This window comes from Equus quagga, chromosome 9, assembly GCF_021613505.1.
Source record: "Equus quagga isolate Etosha38 chromosome 9, UCLA_HA_Equagga_1.0, whole genome shotgun sequence".
Classification (NCBI taxonomy): Eukaryota; Metazoa; Chordata; class Mammalia; order Perissodactyla; family Equidae; genus Equus; species Equus quagga.
This window is the reverse complement of record NC_060275.1, coordinates 29103769-29124690: the sequence shown is the minus strand read 5'-3', so window position 1 is coordinate 29124690 and position 20922 is coordinate 29103769. Positions and strand designations below refer to the sequence as shown.

The following is a 20922-nucleotide window of genomic DNA, read 5'->3' as shown; positions in this document are numbered from 1 at the left end:
CAACACTGATGAGGGCTTTAAAAGAAAACCACGATGCAAATAAATACTATGAGATAAAATAAGTGGCTAGTGGCACATTCTCATTACTTGTCTTTCTCATCAGTTAACTCTAATTCACCTTGACTTAACAGTTCCACTACACTGAGTCCCTCACGGGATCTGGACTGCCCTCATTCAGTGCTCTCAGCGAAGCAGCTGACTCGGGTATTAACCTAACACTGCACACCACTGCCAGCTCAAAGCCAAAAAGAAATCAGTGTGGTCAGGTTATAAAGCCAAAGTACAACAAATAATACTACTAAAAAATTTCTTTGAACATAAAACTTGTTTTAAAATGGGAAAAAATAAACATGCTTTCTAAAATATAAAAATGCTGTCAGGCTCTGACCTTTTTTGCTTGATCTCTGGGGAAAACCTAGCTCCTAAATTGGAAACACTCCTAAAGTATCACGTCCCCTAGGTAGGTAGAGACGTCTGAGGCCTGTACAGAAGAGCACTGGCAGGTGCTCCCTTACCTGTTAGACAAGGGTGACTTCCGGCCCAGGCCAATGGCCCCGAGAATGCCGGAGCTGAGCCTCTCCTCGGCCAGCAGGTTCTGCCTGCTCTGAAGCATGAGCAGAATTCGCACGACGGATTCCGTCAAGACCGAGTCACCCTGCTCCGTCTGGGTCAGGGACAGCTGCAGGGCCTGGTGCCACCACAGAAACAGCTTTGCTTCTTCGTGCACAGAGCTGGGGGGAGGCCCAGGAGGAAAATGAAGTCAGGAATGGGTTCTTTCCACTCCCACATGACCAAAAGTCCACATTTGAGTTTTCAGTATAAGGGACATTCAGTACTTTAAAAGCCTACGCTGTTGGTTAATAACGTTAATCAAGTAATGGGACTGTAACAGCTATGATTTCTTGAACACGTACTGCATGCCAGACACTGTGTATGAGCTTTATGTTCCTTCACTTAACCCACATAACAACCCAATGAGTCAACGCTGTTATCCCTACTTAGCTGATAAGGAAGCTAAAGGTGGTGCCTCAAAGTGCCTGTTTTAGGAAATAAAAAAACCCGCCCAGAAAATTCGCCCAAACAAGAAAAAATTTTTCTAAAACTAGTGTCACTGTACCTTATAGCCTTGTTTGTTTCTTAGGTATCACTTAGTTCTGTGCACTTAAAGGAATGCTTACTTAAACCCTAAATCCCAAGTTAACCGTCTGACACAGCAGCCAGAGAGCCACCATACCTTGGATAGACCTGTTCCAACCACTTGCTTAAGGTGAGCAGCACTTTCATCTCATTCCTCAGAGTCTGTTCGCTATTCAAACACTGAAGCAAGTAGACATAAAGAGTCAAGTAACTGCCAAGGGACAGGCACTCCTGCAGAAATTCTTCCATGGTGAGCTCAGGAACTTGAAGGGACACCAGAATGGGGCCCCATCCTACATTCTGATTGAGAGAGCCTAAGAACACCAAGAGGAGACACAGGATTAAAAGCAAGAATCAAACTATTTAACTACTCTAATGAGCCTTTCACTTGAAGTTTCACGTCAAGAAAACATGGCTCACCTTAGCCCAGGGGCCACAAAGTGAACTGTGCCTCGAGGCTTAGACTGCAAAGCCCTCATGCGAAATGCCTGCGCCCTGGCTAGCCACTGTAGACGGTTAAGAAATCAGAATTCAGGGCTGCAATTTTATAAGTCACCTTTCTCAGTGTATTACGATCTTCAATCATATAATAGATTCTGCCTGTCCCAGTTACCTAAGAATTTTAACTTTACCTAGTGCCATTTTTAAGTATGTTATGCTTTTCCAAGGGAAATTATTATTCTTCTAGCCATAAGCATTTTTACTTATCAAAGCTTGGTTTGACTCATATGTCTACAGAAATTCTTGAAAATGTTTCATAAATTGAAAAAAGCAATTTTGATTTTAGTTACAAATAACAAACAAATTTGGAGCAAGAGTGTTATCCTAATGGTTCTCAATTCTTTAAGGGGAATGAGTGTGGGGTGACATGGTGACATGCACAGCACCTTCCATGGGGGGACTCGGGGACACAGACTGCTCATGGGTTGTCGAGAAAGGGCAGGAGGCAGGTTACAGGCACTTCTTGGCCTTCTCGCTCCAACCCCCTTCTTTCTCTCCTACTGTGTGCACAGAGTGGAGTATCTGGCATCAGAGTGGAGAAGCGCTGTTCTGGGCAAGTCTTACCCAGATTGGGCTGTTTCCAGAATCTGAGAGTTTAGAGGTAGGGAATAAGAAAAACAAGAGGAAAGGGGAAGGAGGCAAGGATACTTCTTCATAATAGTTTAAAAGATGTGACCAAAAGCAATACAAAGACTTCTATGAAATTCATTTTAACAAGTGATAAAATAGGGAAAATTAATATAGTGGGTCATTATTATATAGATTCTGGCTTATAGAATTTGTTTTGAGGACTATGCCTAGGCCTGTGGCTTGCCTATCATAAAAGGGTTGGTGTGACACTCTAAAACCAATGTAAAATGAATGAGAGGTTCCCTCCTTTGAAACATGATTGTACCAACAGACATGGGCCATAGGTTCTCATGCTAACTGCAGATCTCTACAAAAAAGAAAACACAGATTCCAAAACATCAATAACATACACAGAGAAATTAGAGTGGTACAATCCCCCACTGGGAAGGCTCTGGAAAGGTGTCTCCTTCAGACATAGCTTTGATCTTCCCTGGAAGACACCGACCTAATGAGAGCCTGAGATGACCGTTCTCTTACCTTCTTTGAAGTAGGCAGTGATGCAGGCTTCCGTGGTCTCAGCCATGTGGCGGACGGAAGCCAGGCTCTGGCAGGCTGCTGTTAAAAGGGGCAGCACCACCAGCCCGTGCACTTTCTGCCCAATCCAGGTCCGGATACTGCCCCGGAGGAACTCTGCGGTTGGAATAGTCGCATTGTTCATCATCATTAGGACTTCCATAAAGAGGCTGCTGAGGGCCATGTGGCGGGTCTGGCTGTCCATGTCTGAAGGGGAACATAGACACACACCCGTGAAAGGCTGCTGGGAGGCAATACGAACGTGATCAAGGGAATGACAGTGCTTCAGTCGAGCTGCTCTCCAGACGGATTTTACAATTCTAGAGGCTGATTTCAAGGGACCAGGAGAACTAGATGGTGTTTAGCTTTTAAGGATAGGATGTGGCACACAAGCACTTTGTAAGAGCAAAGGAGGAACTACTGCAAGATCCTTGGTTACAGAGTGTGGCTGAGGAATACTTTAAAAATAGACATATCAAGCTGGTGTGTGAGAGTAACTTTTCACCAGAATATGCTTAATTAGTCCTGATTTTCCAAACTTTGCTATTTGGAAAACCAAATACATAGATCTATCAGTCTTAGAAACAGTACCTCCACTCCTACCACAGCCAAAGTTGTTGATAATTCTAGAGTGATTTACAAGGAATAAAGGCTATTACTTAAAACTAAATAGAAAAGTAAGGAAAGGAAAAACCTTATTAAAGGCTCTTACCAGCAGCTCTTTCTTTGTTTTTTAAATAAGAAAAATGGACAGACTGGTAATATAAATGTGTCTTTCAAAGAAATTAAGAGGTAAGGGGCCAGCCCCATGGCACAACGGTTAAATCTGCACGGTCTGCTTCAGTGCCTGAGGTTCACCGGTTCGGATCCCGGGTGTGGACTACACACCGCATATCAAGCCATGCTGTGGCAGGCATCTCACATATAAAACAGAGGAAGATGGGGACGGATGTTAGCTCAGGGCCAACCTTCCTCAGCAAAAAAGAGGAGGACTGGCAGCAGATGTTAGCTCAGAGCTAATCTTCCTCAAAAATAAATAAATAAAAAACAAAAAAAATTAAGAGGTGAAAAGAGAATAATTAGAACAAAAAAAGAGCAAATTCATTTTATAAGAGAACTGCAAATGAGGAGGTTACTGAGGTAGATTCCTTCGTCACATCCAAAAATAGAAAATACGTTTCACTGAGAAAGTATGGAAAAAACTAATCAGCAGGCATAATTCTTGCCAACTGTTTCCAGCTTCCCTTGAGTTGGGTACATTTTCTTTAATGGAACAGAATTGTGGCTTTCTCACCACGAGGCTTCACTATTTATGTAGGGAAGTCTTACTCATCACAACCATCAAACCAAATTCACCCACTTGCACAGTGTTGTATAAACCTTAACCTAACGTTACTTACTACAAGACCTACTAATTATCAAATAAGGACTTCAAAAAAAAGTTTGAGAAAGACAATAACAGTATATGTGTGTGAATATATATTTTTTCCTCATATTTCTATGGGTATAAATATTCTTGGTAATAAAGGCCTTATCTCTGAATTTCAGCTGCTTAGCAATTTTTATTTTAAAATTTCTATTTTAATTATGACTCATAGGAACAAAAAAGTGACTGCAGTCACCCTTCTAATAGATCCAAGCCTCTCCCCTCCCTATTCATCACCCACACAGCCAACAAATGTTTTCTTAAAAACCAGATCTGTTCCCATCACTCTTCTGATTAAGATCGTTCTAGAACACCCTTATCTCCTTTGCCTGGCCAGCTATTATTATCCAACCTTCATGGCCCAATCATATATGACCAACTCTAAAACAGTTTCTCCAGTATTGCTTGCTAACTTTTCCTTCTGTTTTTCCTTTAACATTCACTAGGTGTTGCTGACTTGCAAAGCCAATACTAAAACTCTAGGTGCATTATCTCATTCCATACTTACAATATCCATATGAAACAGGTACGATTATCATCTCCACATTACAGATGAGGTTATACAACTTGTTCAAGGTCATACAGCTAGCAAATGTGAAGCCAGGCAGTTTGGTTCAAGAATCTTTTTTTTAATTACCATATTATATGCCCTCTATGATAAATCTATGTCGCAGAAATGTTTGAGAAATTTCTACTGATTTCCTGTTCACCAATTCCAACCAACTCAAAAAGCCACATGAGCTTTCATTACTATACTTCCATAAATATTACGGTTGTCTATTTTCAAACAGTATTTAAATAAACACAAAAATGTTTGTGAATTCATCCATGTTGTTGCAGATTTTCACTGCTTTAGAGCATTCCATTATATGAATATACAACGATATATATTATCATCCCTTCTACTGAACATATGGGCTGTTTCTGTTTTGCACCCCCTCAGATGCACAGCTACAGACATTGTTCATGTTTCCCAGGGCACAGTGCATACATTTCTTTTGGTATATACCAAGGAGTAGAATTCTGGGTCATGGGATATGTAAACTAATAGACGACACCAAACTTTTAAAACTAGTTGTAGGAGTTTACTCTATGATCAGCACTAAATGAAAGTTACACTGATCCACATCCTTGCCAACACTTGGTATTGAAACCTTTTTAATTTTAGCCATTCTGATGGATGTGTCAGAGTATATCACTAAGGTTGTAATTTGCATTTCTCTGATTATTAACAAGGCTTAGCATGTTTTCATATGTATATTGGCCATTTAGATATTCTTTTTTGTAGAATGTCAAATCAAGGGTCTTGTTTGTTTTCTTCTACAGCGTTTTCTTCTTCCTTATGTTATCCAATGTGATAATTTTAGTCATTCATATTTAATGTAATTACTGATGTAATTGGGTCTAAATTTACTATCTTGAAATATGCTTTCTGTTTATTCCTCCTACTCTACATTCTTTTTTCTCTGTTTTATCTCTTTTGGATTATTTCTTATTATTCTACTTTTTCTCTTTTTTAGTTTGGAGGTTAAACACTCTTTTAATATTCTTATAGTGGCTGTCTTACAAATTACAGCATGCATTCCTGACTTTTCAGTCTGATGTTAGCTGGCTCGCAGACAATGCAAAGGCTGTGAAACATTCTCACCCCTGGTGCCCTCCCTACTGTTGCCACAACCCAGTAAGACCTTACTCCTACTGCTGTTTCATTTAGTCGTTTTCACTGTGAATCTAAACTCACAAAGATTCATTATGAATCTAAATTCATCAAGATTTCACTTAGATTTACCTACACATTTACCAGTGTCACTGTTTTTCATCCTTAGTCTCTTCCTATTTATCTTCTATTATTATTTCCTTCCTTCTACAGTCTTTGGTTGTATTTTGTTGTTCTTTTTATAACTTCTTAAGGTGGATTCTTACTTTATTAACTTTCTGTTTTATAAAATTTTAACATAAGCATTTAAGGCCATGAAATTAAGTCCCAATTTAGCTGCATCCCACAAGTTTAGATGCATTCTGTTTTTTATCCAGTTCTAAATATTTCAAATTTCTGTCATGATTGTTCCTTTGGTCGTCAGTTATTTAAAGGTTTGCTTCTTAATTTTCAATGCATAGTTCCCCCCTTCCTCCATCATATTTTGTTGCTGATTTCTAAGTTCTGTGGTTAGAATATGTGGCCTGTTTGATACCAGTCCTCTGGGATTAGTTGAGACTTACTTTAGTCTAATAAGGGGTCACGTTTCTTGACTAATACAGTGAGAGTAATACAGTACGCATTCTGCATTTGCAGGGCACATCATTCTCTACATCCCCATCACACCAGCTGTGCTATTCAGACTTCCTATAGCCTTACTGATTTTCTGTCTATTTGATCAAATACTGTGAGACAGACGTGTGTCAAAATCTCTCATTTTGAGTGAATTTGACATTTCTCTTCCTAGTTTTGTCAAGTTCCACTTAACACATTTGCTACTGTTATTAGGTACAAATAAGTTTAGAATTATTATATATTCCTAGTGAACTGAAGCTTTTATCAATTTTCAATGACTCTCTTTATCTCTACTAATGCTTCTTTCTTTTTTGTTCTTTTTTCTCATGCTACTTCAAGGCAGGAAAACACACTAGAGATCATGTGGCTCTGTAACTCTTTCTGCCTTATGGTCTTATCTGTCTAATGTTAATAATACATCTACGCCAGCTTTCTATTTAATATTTTCCTAAGGATTGCCTTACTGAATGCTATCTATACCCCACGCTTTAGACGTACTTCTTTTACAAGAGCGTAAAGCTGGATGTTGTTGATTATTAGTCCAGTCTGACAATTTTTGTGTTTTAACTGGAGTATCGGTCCTTTTACATTTACTGATATATTTAAAATTTACCATTTTATTTTGGTTATTTTTCTCACCTTCTCCATGCTTCTTTTCTTGCCTTCTTTGGATTAAATACATTTTGGCCATTGCTTTTGCTTTTGATCTCCCTCTAATAATTTGGAAATTATACATTTTATTTCTATGCTTTTGGTGAATTTCTTAGAATTTTTAACATTCATATTTTATCAAAGTAGAAATTTAATAAATTTCTTGACCCTTCAAACACTACAACTTTAGAATGCCTTTAATTCAACCTCCTTCCTAACTTATATATACTGTGGTCACATAATTTAATTTTGGCTTTTGCTTTTTACACCCCTAAATGCACGACTATTGTAGTTTCATATAGCCAGTTTTTGTTTCTATTTACACCACCTTCCCTGCTTATTTTTCCTTCTTGTAATTCAAACCTTTTACCTATGATCACCCTACTTCTACCTAAAGAACGTGCTTTAGTATTTCCTTTAGAGATGTCTACTAAATCAGACACTCTCAGCATTCAATGAAAATATCTTTATTTCACCCTCATCCTTAAAGAATTTTTGCCAGTTTACAATTCCAAGTTATAAGTCATGTCCTCACAGCAAACAGAAGTTGTCCCGCTGTCTTACCACTTCCTTTGTTGTTACTGAGAAGTTGGCTATCAGGGTAAACGTTGTTCCTTTGTAGGTAATGTCTTTCCTTCCTGTATATAAAGTTCTTTTCTTTGTCACCAGACAGCCTCACTCTCTCTTCAGCTATTGCCTCTCCCGTGTTCTATATCTCCTGCCCTTCTGCAACTTACCTATTAAACTTTAATTACAATTTTTATATTTTTCACTTCTAGAATATCTGATTCTCTCTCAAATCTGCATATTTCTATAATCCCTTGCTCCTCTCTTATTCCATCAAATATATTAAAAATATTTTTTTGTTTACTGTGCTAATTATTTCACTATCTGACATCTTTACATGTCTGACTGCTGACTGTTGTTCTCTGCTGACTTGACTGTGGTGCCCTGTTTCCCTGTGTTTGTTTGTGTTTTTTTGAGGAAGATTAGCCCTGAGCTAACATCTACCACCAATCCTCCTCATTTTGCTGAGGAAGACTGGCCCTGAGCTAACATCTGTGCTCATCTTCCTCTACTTTATATGTAGGACTCCTGTCACAGCATGGCTTGACAAGCGGTGTGTAGGTGTGCACCCAGGATCCAAACTGACAAACCCCGGGCTGCTGAAGCGGAACGTGTAAACCTAACCTCTGCACCACCAGGCCAGCCCCTTTCCCTGTGTGTTTTACGACTTTTTTTTTTTCTTTTTTACTGTGAATTCATATTCCTTGGAACTCTGAGGCCTCAGTTGAAGACGAGTTCCTCCAAAGGGGCTCTGTGGTTGCTTTCTGCCAGGCATCTGGTGGCACTGGCAACTGAAAATTACTTTAAACTCTCAGGTTGAAGGGCCAGCCCAGTGGCATAGTGGTTAAGTTCACACACTCCATTTCAGCAGCCCAGGGTTCATGGGTTCAGATCCCAGATGCGGACCTACACACTGCTCATCAGGCCACACTGTGGCAGTGTCCCACATACAAAATAGAGGAAGACTGGTATAGAGGTTACATCAGCGACAATCTTCCTCAAGCAAAAAGAGGAAGATAGGCAATAGATGTTAGCTCAGGGACAATCTTCCTCACCAAAAAAATTAAATAATTAAATGAAAAATAAACTCTCAGGTTGAGAGGGTTTTTTTTAGACAATTTAGGTAGTATGAATTCTTGCTTTAAACTCACATTTTCAAAAGAGGTATCTTTTCTCCCCATCACATAGACATTTGACCCAAGAGCAAGGTCAAACAGATACTGTCTTTGCTTTCCTCTCCCAGGGCCGGGTTTATCTCTAGCTTGCGTTACACTGAAGATGCCATCCTGTGGGGTTACACATGGGATCTCCTTTTAGGCTCCCACCTTAGGCAGGCCTGGGCTTTACTGCCTCCCCCTAACCTAAGAAGGTTCAGTAAAACCCTTCAAGGTGAAAGCCAGCCTCAATAGTCCATCTGCCTTCATGGGTTCCTCTTTCACTTAGTTCTGACCTCTGAGCTCTTCTGCCACCTTGTTGATAAAGTTTAATTTTTGGTTTCTTAGAAACATTTTATCCAGCATTCTTGTTTTCAGCAGGAGAGGCAGTCAGGATGTTCAGTCCACCAAACTGCTGGGAGCAGGAGCTCTCCACACAAAGTTTTCTACGAGCCTACACAAGGTGATTATGAAGAGACCTCCCAGTGAAAGCCAAACACCTAGGAATGCTGCTTCCTGGGTCTCCAGTGACGTCTAATCATCACAGCCAGTCACCTAACTTATCCCCCCGTCCAGTTACCCTCACACCAGCAAGTGACAGTGTCCACCCCTACTCAAGTTCTTAATGTCCATGCTTCCCCCAGTGCTGAGATGACACAGTGTCCCTAGGATCCAGTCACCTCTCTGACCACTGCTTCTCTAGAAACAGGAATGATAGCGTCCTGACCATCCTCCTGGTCTCACAAGGCCTTACACAGCAGGGATTCATTTACTGAACGAACACGTGACTTCCCCGTGGTCACTTACCAGGCGGGTCAAAGACAATGATATCATCCAAGAGCTTAGACATTTCCTGTTCCAGGACTGCTAAGGTGATTTTGCCATTTTGTTCCAGGGAGCTGAGGAATTGAACCATCTGATGAGTGAAGGCTCGGCATTTTGGAACTGCATCCTGACAATAAAAAAAGGATCCTTCAAATGAATCCGTGCAAGCAGTGTTAACTGAGCATTTCCTGAGAGCATGGCTCCACATTGACCGCTCCAGTCGGGAGTGGAGAGGACAGAGGAGGAAGCCACACAAAGACAGGTGTGTCTAACTAAGGGCCTGTGTCTAGGGATATGCAAATCTGTGGTAACACTTAGACTAGAACCCACATACTCCCAAATGCCAGTACAACACTCTTCCTTCTTAACTATATTAATAAGAACATTAACTACAGATTAATTACTTGCCAGGAACTTTCCCCAAAACTTTTATGTTCTTTACCTAATTTAATCCCCACAATAACACTTTGAGGCCAACTCATCCTCATCATCATCATCATCATTATTTCCAACTCAGACGAGAAAACTGAGGTCAGAATGGCAGTAGCTGGGGAGATGAGTTTGTCAGATCGCAAACTCATCCTCATAATTTCCCTGCCACTCTGCTGCCAATGACATTGAGACGCTAAACCAACTGCCCCCTGCCAGCCCTCGATCCTGTTGCCCTCTTGTTAGTTAGCATGTGATACTACTAGTAAGAAATGGTTTACCAAAAGACATACATAAAACTAAAAGATTTGAGAGGCCAAAATATGAGTACACATGATATGCATCCTCCAACTTTTTCTACTGAGCTGTCACAGAGTTCGAGACTGTCCTCAGTAGCACTTACGCTACTACCAGTCCTGGAGTTACTCTCTGCCTTTTAAAGCTTCCACTCAACTTACAAGATGTTTCTGGCTGTCCGTAGGAATGCAAAGTCCTGCAGACACTTTCAGGAGCTTCACAACTAATTCAGCAGAAGGTTCCTTTGCCAGGATGATGGATGGCTGGTAATGGCTGCTGAAATAACCTAGCACACTCTGGTATGAGACAGTATCCACAAGATGCCATGAAAGTGAGCTTGTCTGTCCAAGGAGACTAAGTAGAGGTGAATCCTAAAAATGAAATACATATTCCTTTAGTTCCAGAGATCCCATTTCCCCAGAAATACATGTCTCTACCTAGTCTATGGAGTGACCATTAAGATGACCTATGATAAGCATAGAACAGTTAAGATGGCAAGGAAGTATCTACTCTACTAGGACTAGTGTACTAGTGTACTAGCACTGAGTATTAGTGAAAGTAATAAGCAAAGTCTTGGCAAAAACACATTAACGTTAAGATTCCTAAGTATTCAGAACTCAATTTTCAAAGCAACTGTCTGATCTAGCAATTAATGAGATGTAAAATAAAATTTGATTTTTATATTCTAACTCAGTGTGGTTTCCATAATCTAGGTTTGATTAAGAACTATCCAAGAAAATTGGGGGCCCAGGTGAAGGCACATCTCATACGCCAAGCATATGTTCACACTGATAGAGGTATTAAGGAAACAACTGAAAAACTACAACTTCATGGAGCGTGAGGATTAGGGGGCCTTGCCAAGTCTCCACCCCAGGCTCACCAAACTTACTGTTTGATCTACCAGTTGATCTTCCTTTGCCAATAAAATCATCATGAAAAGGAGGCAGACAATCATGCTCCGAGTCTCCGGGTGGGGACTGGGACTCCAGGCATCAGAGAGCACACTGACCCAGTTGACTTCACAGAGCACAGACCCCAAAAACAAGAAGCAGCTCTTGGGGCTTCCTCGTTCCACCTCAAAGGAAACAAATTAAAATGAGTGCTTTGCTTTAAGCTGTCTATATATCTTGAAAATGTATATAAAACCATGTTTACAAAATTATATTTTAAAAAAACAATACTTCTTTCCCAAATTATAAAAATCACCCATAATCCTACTGCCTAGAGATTTAGACTTAACATTTCTAGTATCTTTCCTTCCATACTCAGTGTATGTGCACATTTTTCAGCTTGTTTGGAGTTAATTATTTATTCCACTAATTCTTAACAGGAGGGGAACGACCTTCCCTAGCTCCCCCAGGGTGGCGAATCCCTGCCACGGTTAGTCACCAGTACTCAACTCTACTCCATTTATAAAATCACAAATGGAACTTGGTCATGATTCACGTCCTCCCATTACTACCATCATTATATCATGCTTACTACTTATTTCTTACCCTTGTGGAAAATGATTCTTCAACCTCCTTCATAATCTGTTCTCTATGCTCACTCTCAATCCTTTCAAAAAATATACCTTATTATGCTAACAAGACACAAAGAACTGAAAGGTTCCCAGCTTCTGGGCAGGTCAGGGTCATCTATCGTTAGACTAAAACTCCTAGAGACACAGAGAGTCGACAGCATCCCTTTAAAGACCATTCTACTATTGAATCTATCAGATCGCTAAGGCTGCCCTCTCACTTAAACGCTCTCTCACTGCTCTTTAAACAGACCTTTGCTTCCATGTTCATAATGGTGATGAACTTCTACTTAGTGTCTGTCTCATATACTAAACCCAGCTATAAAATCATTCTTAATCTTGTATTTCTGCAAGACACCTGTCTTCAGTTTTCCTTACATCTCAGCTACAGGGAAGTGGCTGACAAGAGCAGCACTGGGTGGGGTCTCCATTTGCACTGAAAGACCACAGTAAACTTTACTAATTGTCATAAATAACTGTGCAGTTGCAGTAATTAAAGTACTTAAAGTGTCTCAATAATAAATGTGACATGAAGTTAAGAGTAAACACTAATGAACTGGTAACTATGAACAAATAAACTGAAACAATTGTAAAAAGCTAAGACAAGATCATGAAGGGATTTTTAAAATAGGAACTTAATAGGAACAAAAATGCCTGACTGGTATGTAAGTGACACAGCTGTGCCTGTTTTTTGCAACAATTGTTTCTATGGCAAAGACCCGCACACACTTACTGGCACTTAATCCAGGTCATTTCAGGTCTTTATGATGATGATGCATCATTGGTTGTTACAATGCACTTCTACCTCCTACAATGTAATTACTCCCTTGCATAACTGGTTAAAGAAAGTAACAGCTTGAGTACCAATTTACATTTTGCTTTAAAAGAATGTTTAACAATAAGCATTTCTAATGATACTGTCCTAGAAAAACTTGCATATACAGAAATACCAAGATTGAACATGATGGTCATTAAACTATGAACTCACCTGGCAGTATTACTAAAGTCTAGGGGACAACTGCCACATTACAGATAAAATCTTTCTCTGGGTTTTAAAAATGATCCTGTAAATGTTTTCCAGCTATCTACTAACACAACGAAACGATTTCCATGGAATGCTGCTTTACACAAGCTCCATTTGGGCAATCCAGAATGCAGGCACAGTCCACTTTGGCACACACAGCAACTGTGCCTAAAAACCGCAGTGAACAGGCTGCTCCTCAGAAGCCCAGCTGTGACATGGAGAGGGAAGGACTCACTTTGAAGAAGGCCTCCATGAGCTTCTGGTCAGGGTGCAGGTCCCTCCATGGGAGTTTCCGATAGGCACTATGAAAAGCGTACAGAATGAACTCTGGCATTTTGGGTGCTGTACATGCTTCAGAATAATGCATCAGGTGTAACCGAAGGGCTCCTTCATCACCTGGCAACAGCTTATCTAAAATCGAAAAAGAAAATACAGCCAAAGACCTTTTGGTTTATCTTAATAAAAACAGAGAAAGTGACATCAGCATCATGGCAGAATGAGCCATTCCCTTAGTCTCTCTCCAGTAAGTTACAACCAATCAGACATCCATTAACCAAGAGACAATTCCCTACAAAGCACAACAGGACTTCTGAGAGATCTATGCAGCCATACATCTGAAGGTGGAGGTACTGGATACCTGGAAAACAGTGGAAGGAGGTGAGCAGATCTCCACTACCTCCCCAGCAGCAGTAGTCTACGTCACGGATCCTCACAGCAGCCAGTGTGCAACTATGCAAAGTGGAAGATCAGGCAGGCCTGCACACGAATAGCTTCACTTATGGAGTTGCAGCCCAGCCTGCAGAAATGCTGCATACCGAGTGGCGGAGCTCAGACACTGTGTGAGCACCCCCACCAGGTGCAGCAGCCTGTGAGCGCAGAGTGGACCCACCTGTGCATGAAAGAAAAGTGCCCCTCCCCACCGCATAGTGTACCTACTGCACCAGTCCCCAGTCAAGGCATCAGATCTACAGCAAAGCACCTACGTGAGCGTGTGTGACCACCTAAGCGTCTGTGGCCAGTGGGCAAACACAGACAAGCCCTATCAGCACAACTTCCAGCAGACGCAGTGGCTTCAGAAAACACAGCTCCTGCCACCACCCCCTGAGTGGTGGCAGGTGGAATCTACAACCTGATACTACCGCTATGCGCTGGCAAAGGATCACTTCATCAAACACCACAAAGAACTACATTAACACTCCAGAGCAGGATGACAATGACAAATCTCAAGAAACAAACCCTGAAGTCACAGAAATTTACAATCTAATGACAGAGAATTCAAAATAGGTGTCATAAAGAAACTCAAGGAGTTACAAGAAAACCTAGAAAGACAGATCCATGAGCTCACAAATATAATTAATAAGCAAAAGGAATTCTTCAAAAAAGAGATTAAAACTCTAAAAGAAAACCAAACAGAAACTCTGGAGATGAAGAAGACAATGAATGAGATAAAAAACAATCCAGAAACCATAAAGAACAAACTTGACATTATAGAGGACAGAATTAATCATTTAGAGGACAGAGATAGAGAAATGCTTCAGGTGGAGGAGGAGAGAGAATTAAGATTTTTTAAAAAAATGAAGAAATTCTTCAAGAAATATCTGACTCAATTAGGAAATGCAACATTAGGATTACAGGTATTCCAGAGGGAGAAAGGAGAGCTTGTTCAAAGAAATAATAGCTGAGAACTTCCCAAACCCAGGGAAGAAACTGGACTTACAAGGATATGAATCCAATAGAACTCCTTATTACATCAATGCAAAAAGACCTTCCCTAAGGCATATAATAGTAAAACTGGCAAAAGTCAATAACAAACAAAATACATTAAGGGGAGCAAAGCAGAAGAGAATAATCTACCAAGGAACCCCTATCAGGCTTTCAGTGGATTTCTCAGCAGAAATCTTACAGACTAGAAGAAATTGGAATGATATATGCAAAATACTGAAAGCCAAACACTTCCAGCCAAGAATACTCTATCCAGCAAAACTATCCTTCACAAACAATAGAGAAATAAAAACTTTCCCAGATAAATGAAAGCTGAGGGAGTTCCCTGCCACTAGACTTGCCTTATAAGAAATGATCAAGGATGCCCTCACACGTGAAATAAAAAGGCAAAGGTTTACAAAGCCTTGAGCAAGAAAATAAATAGACAAAATCAGAAAACTGCAGCTCTCTATCAGAACAGGTTAGCAAACATTTAATTATAACATAAAAGATAAAGGGAAGGAAAGCATCAAAAATAACTATAAACACTTCATTTTAACCACAAACTCACAACACAAAACAGAATAATTTGTGACAACAGTAACTTAGACAGGGAAAACGAAAGGGATGGAACCTGCTTAGACTAAGGTTGACAAGAGCCTATCAGAAAATGGACTATCTCATCTACAAGATCTTTTATACAAACCTCATGGTAACTACTAAACAAAAAATCAGAGCAGAGACACAAATCATAAATAAAGAGAAAACTAAGAAAAACATCACAGAAAACCACCAAACTGAAACAGCAATCAGAAATACATAGGATGAGAAACAGGGAATACAGAACAACCAGAAAACAAGAGATAAAATGGCAGTATTAAGCGCTCATATATCAATAATCACTGTAAATGTTAAGTGGATTGATTTCTCCGATCAAAAGACACAGAGTGGCTGGATGGATTACAAAACAAGACTAATAATATGCTGCCTCCAGGAAACACATCTCAGCTCTAAAGACAAACACAGGCTCAGAGTGAAGGGATGGAAGATGATACTCCAAACTAATGGCAAACAAAAGAAAGCAGGTGTTGCCATACTTATATCAGACAAAGCAAACTTCAAGATAAAAAAGGCAGGGAAGACAAAGAGAGGCAGTATATAATGATAAAAGGGACACTCCACCAAGACGACAAAGCACTTATGAATATACATGCACCTAACACAGGAGCACCAAAGTATATAAAGCAACTATTAACAAATCTAAAGTGAGAAATTAACAGCAACACAATAATAGTAGGTGATCTCAACACCACACTTACATCAATGGACAGATCATCCAGATAGAAAGTCAGCAAGGAAATAGTGGCCTTAAATGAAACACTAGGTCAGATGGACTTAATAGATGTATAGAGAACATTCCATGCACAACAGCAGAACACACATTCTTCTCAAGTGCACACGGGACATCCTCAAAGATAGACCATATGATGGGAAACACAGTTAGCCTCCATAAATTTAAGGTGACTGAAATCATATTAAGCATCTTTTCCAACCACAATGCTACAAAACTAGAAATCAACTAGAAGAAAAAAGCTGGGAAAGTGACAAATAGGTGGACACTAAATAACATGCAACTGAACAACCATTGGATCAATGAAGAAATCAAAAAATTCCTGGAGACCAATGAAAATGAAAACACATCATACCAACTCTTATAGGATGCAGGAAAAGTGGTTCTAGGAGAGAAATTCATAGCAATATGGGCCTAAATCAACAGACAAGAAAAATCTCAACTAAGTAATCTTACACTAAACCTAACAGAACTAGAAAGAGAAGAATAAACCAAACCCAAAGTCAGGAAGAGGTGGGAAATAATAAAAATTAGAGCAGAAATAAATGAAATAGCAACTAAAAAAACAGTAGAGGGGCTGGCTTGGTGGTGCAGTGGTTAAGTTTGCATGCTCTGATTCAGTGGCCCTGGGTTCGCAGGTTCAGATCCTGGATGCAGATGTACACACTGCTCATCAAGCCATACTATGGCAGCATCCCACACAGAAAAACCAGAAGGACTTAACTAAGATATAAAACTATGTACTGGGGCTTTGGGGAGGAAAAAAAAGAGGAAGACTGACCACAGATGTTAGCTCAGAGTCAATCTTCCTCACCAAAAAGCATACCTTTAAAACAAAAAAGAAAACAAAACAAACGGGAGAAAGGATCAATGAAACTAAGAGCTGGTTCTTTGTGAAGGTAAGTAAAATTGGCAAACTCTTAGCCAGACTCACTAAAAAAAAGCAAGAAGGAACAACAAATAAAATTAGAAATGAAAGAGGAGAAATTACAACAGATACCACAGAAATACAAAGGATTATAAAAGAATACTATAAAAAACTACATGCCAACAAATTGGATAAACTAGAAGAAATGGATAAATTCTTAGACTCAAACAACATCCCAAAACTGAATCAAGGAGAAATAGAGAAGCTGAAAAGGCCAACTACAAGTAAAGAGATTGAAACAGTAACCAAAAACCTCCCAAAAAACAAAAGTCCAGGACCAGATGGCTCCTCTGGAGAATTCCGTCAAACATTCAAAGAAGATTTAATACCTATCCTTCTCAAACTATTCCAAAAACTTGAAGACAGAACGTTTCCTAACTCATTTTATGAGGCCCACATCATCCTGATACCAAAAACAGACAAGGACAATACAAACAAGGAAAATACTGCTGATGAACACAGATGCAAAAATCTTCAATAAATATATGACTCCACTCATACGTGGAAGTTAGTATATTGACAAGGAGATCTGATCGGTGGTTACCAGGGAAAAGGGGGGATGGGGGGAGGGCACAAAGGGGGAAGTGGTGTACCCACAACATGACTAACAAAAATGTACAACTGAAATCTCACAAGGTTGTAATCTATCATAACATTAATAAAAAAAAAAAAAGAAACAAAGCTAAACTGCAAAGCTGTTTAAGATTATTACCTGTGAAATACAAAGTAAAACGTTAAAATAGAATAAAAAAAAATCAAAATAGTCTAAGGATGAAAAGTATTGAAAACAAATTAATATAAATTCAAACTTTGGAACTTGTTTGTCCTAGAGTTTTTAAGAAGACAAAGATGATCTTAGAGGGCAGAACAAGTCCTCCTAATTCCTATTCCTGCAAATGTACTAGAATAAGTTATTCACAGGGAATAATAAACATTTGGAAGAACAAAGAAAAAAAATCTTCAATAAAATATTGGCAACACAACACAGCAATACATTAAAAGGATCATACACCATCATCAAATGGGATTTATACCAGGGACACAGGGATGCTTCAACATCCACAAATCAATCAATGTGATACACTACATTAACAAAATGAAGAATAAAAAATCACACGATCATCTCAATCAATGCAGAGAAGCATCTGACAAGATCCAACATCTATTTATGATAAAACTCCCAATAAAATGCATATAGAAGGAAAGTACCTCAACATGATAAAGGCCAAATATGACAAACCCACAGCTAACATCATACTCAATGGTGAAGAAATGAAAGCCATCCCTCTCCGAACAAGAACAAGACAAGGTGCCCACTCTCACCACTCTTATTCAACATAGTACTGGACGTTTTTACCAGAGTAATTTGGTAAGAAAAAGAAATAAAAGGTATCCAAACTGGAAAGGAAGAAGTGAAATTGTTTGCAGATGACATGATCCCACATGTAAACAATCCACCAGAAAACTATTAGAAATAATCAACAACTACAGCAAAGTGGCAGGGTACAAAATCAACTTACAAAAATCAGTTGCATTTCTATACACTAATAAAGAACTACCAGAAAGAGAACTCAAGAATACAATCCCATTTATAATCGCAACAAAAAGAATAAAATATCTAGGATTTAATTTAACCAAGAAGGTAAAAGACCTATACAATGAAAACTATAAGACATTATTGAAAGACATCAATGATAACATAAAGAAATGGAAAGATATTCCACGCAATGAATTGGAAGAATAAACATAGTTGAAATGTTCCTATTACCTAAAGCAATCTACAGATTCAATGCAATCTCAATCAGAATCCCAATGACATTCTTCACAGAAATAAAGCAAAGAATCCTAAAATTCATGTGGGGCAACAAAAGACCTCAAATAGTCAAGGCAATCCTGTGAAAAAAGAACATTGGAAGCATCACAATCCCTGACTTCAAAATATACTACAAAGCTATAATAATCAAAACAGCATGGTAAGGGCACAAAAACAGACACACAAATCAATGGAACAGAACTGAAAGACCAGAAATAAAACCACATCATGGACAGCTAATCTTCAACAAGGGAGCCAAGAACATACAATGGAGATAGGAAAGTCTCTTCAATAAATGGTGATGGGAAAACTGGACAGCCACATGCAAAAAAAATGAAAGTAGACCATTATCTTATGCTACATACAAAAATTAACTCAAAATGGATTAAAGACTTGAAGGCAAGATGTGAAACCATAAAACTCCTAGAAGAAAATATAGGTAGTACATTCTTTGACATTGGTCCTAGAAGCATCTTTTCAAATACCATGTCTACTTAGCAAGGGAAACAAAAGAAAAAATAAACAAATGGGACTACATCTGACTAAAGAGCCTCTGCAAGGCAAAGGAAATCAGGAACAAACAAAAAGACAACCCACCAACTGGGAGAAAATATTCACAAATCATATATCCAACAAAGGGTTAATCTCCAAAATATATAAAGGACTCATACAACTCAATAAAAAAAAAAAACCAGGGGCCAGCCCCGTGGCCGAATGGTTAAGTTTGCGTGCTCTGCTGCAGCGGCCCAGGGTTTCACTGGTTCAGATCCTGGGCGCAGACATGGCACCACTCATCAGGCCATGCTGAGGCGGCGTCCCACATGCCACAACTGGAAGGACCCACAACTAAAAAAGACAAAATATGCAACTATATACTGGGGGGATTTGGGGAGAAAAAGCAGAAAGAAAAAAAAAAACCATCCAATCAAAAAATGGGCAGACAATATTAACATTTTTCCAAAGAAGATATTCAGATGGCCAACAGGCACATGAAAAGATGTTCAACATCACTAATTATTAGTGAAATGCAAACCAAAACTACACTGAGCTATCACCTTACACCTGTTATAATGGCTATAATAACCAAGACAAAAAATAACAAACGTTGGAGAGGTTGTGGAGAAAAGGGAAGCCTCATACACTGATGGGAGGAATGCAAACTGGTGCAGCCACTATGGAAAACAGTATGGAGATGCCTCAAAAACTTAAAAAAAGAAATACCATATGACCCAGCTCTCCCACTCCTGGGTATTTATCCAAAGAACTTGAAATCAACAATTCAAAGAGATTTATGCACCCCTATGTTCACTGCAGCATTATTCACAATAGCCAAGATGTAGAAGCAACCCAAGTGCCCATGGACTGACGAATAGATAAAGAAGATGTGGCATATGTATACAATGGAATACTACTCAGCCATAAAAGACAAAATTGCTCATTTGCAACAACATGGATGGACTTTGAGGGTATTATGTTTAGCGAAATAAGCCAGACAGGGAAAGATAAACACCACATGATTTCACTCATATGTGGAAGATAAACGAACACATGGACAAAGAGAACAGATTAGTGGTTACCAGAGGGGAAAGGGGGTGGATATAAGGGGTAAAGGGGCACATTTATACAGTGACTGACAAATAATAATGTACAAGTGAAATTTTGCAATGTTATAAACTATCATGACCCTAATAAAATAATTTTTAAAAAGATATAAAACATAAAGAAGAAATTAGAGTCATAGAAGATAGAATGAGATTCAACATGGGGGATAGATAATATTTGCAATATTAAAATATTTGAAATAACAATGGCTGCGTATTTTCTACAACTGATGATATTTGGAGCTACCTCAAAAACAAGCTAAGAAGTTACAAACTTTACTGTAAATATAATTGCATTAGAGATCTTTCTTTGGTCACAGATGACTGCCTACCAATTAAAATAAAATGAAATCAAGTAGGAGAGCAGAGGCAAAAGATTAACTGATGACTTAGAGAAAAAGTGAAAACTAACCAGAGACATAATGTAACCTCTTCCTACCTTTAAAACCCTTGTGCAAAGAGTCAATGCAGTCAGCGAATAGCTGTACAATGCTTGAGGCCACCACAGCATCACTCTCCAGCCAGGGGTAATATCGCTGGCTGCTTGAAAGAAAAGACACATACACTTAGAAAAGAAAGTCCC

At 39.2% G+C, this 20922-nt stretch overlaps 1 protein-coding gene across 2 annotated transcripts in view; it reads right to left on the bottom strand.

Moving 5' to 3' along the window:
• Positions 1-20922, bottom strand: part of EPG5 (ectopic P-granules 5 autophagy tethering factor) — a 108737-nt gene that overhangs the window by 5804 nt on the left and 82011 nt on the right. Inside the window, exons 35-42 of one of the 2 annotated variants that reach the window (XM_046671552.1) lie at positions 20779-20882; positions 13181-13356; positions 11292-11477; positions 10564-10773; positions 9659-9803; positions 2746-2988; positions 1235-1451; positions 516-731 (exon numbers count right to left, since the gene is read on the bottom strand). In XM_046671552.1, the coding sequence (XP_046527508.1) occupies positions 516-731; positions 1235-1451; positions 2746-2988; positions 9659-9803; positions 10564-10773; positions 11292-11477; positions 13181-13356; positions 20779-20882 (1497 nt within the window). The remainder of the gene's footprint in view (positions 1-515; positions 732-1234; positions 1452-2745; positions 2989-9658; positions 9804-10563; positions 10774-11291; positions 11478-13180; positions 13357-20778; positions 20883-20922) is intronic. The other variant, XM_046671553.1, reaches the window with a different exon arrangement.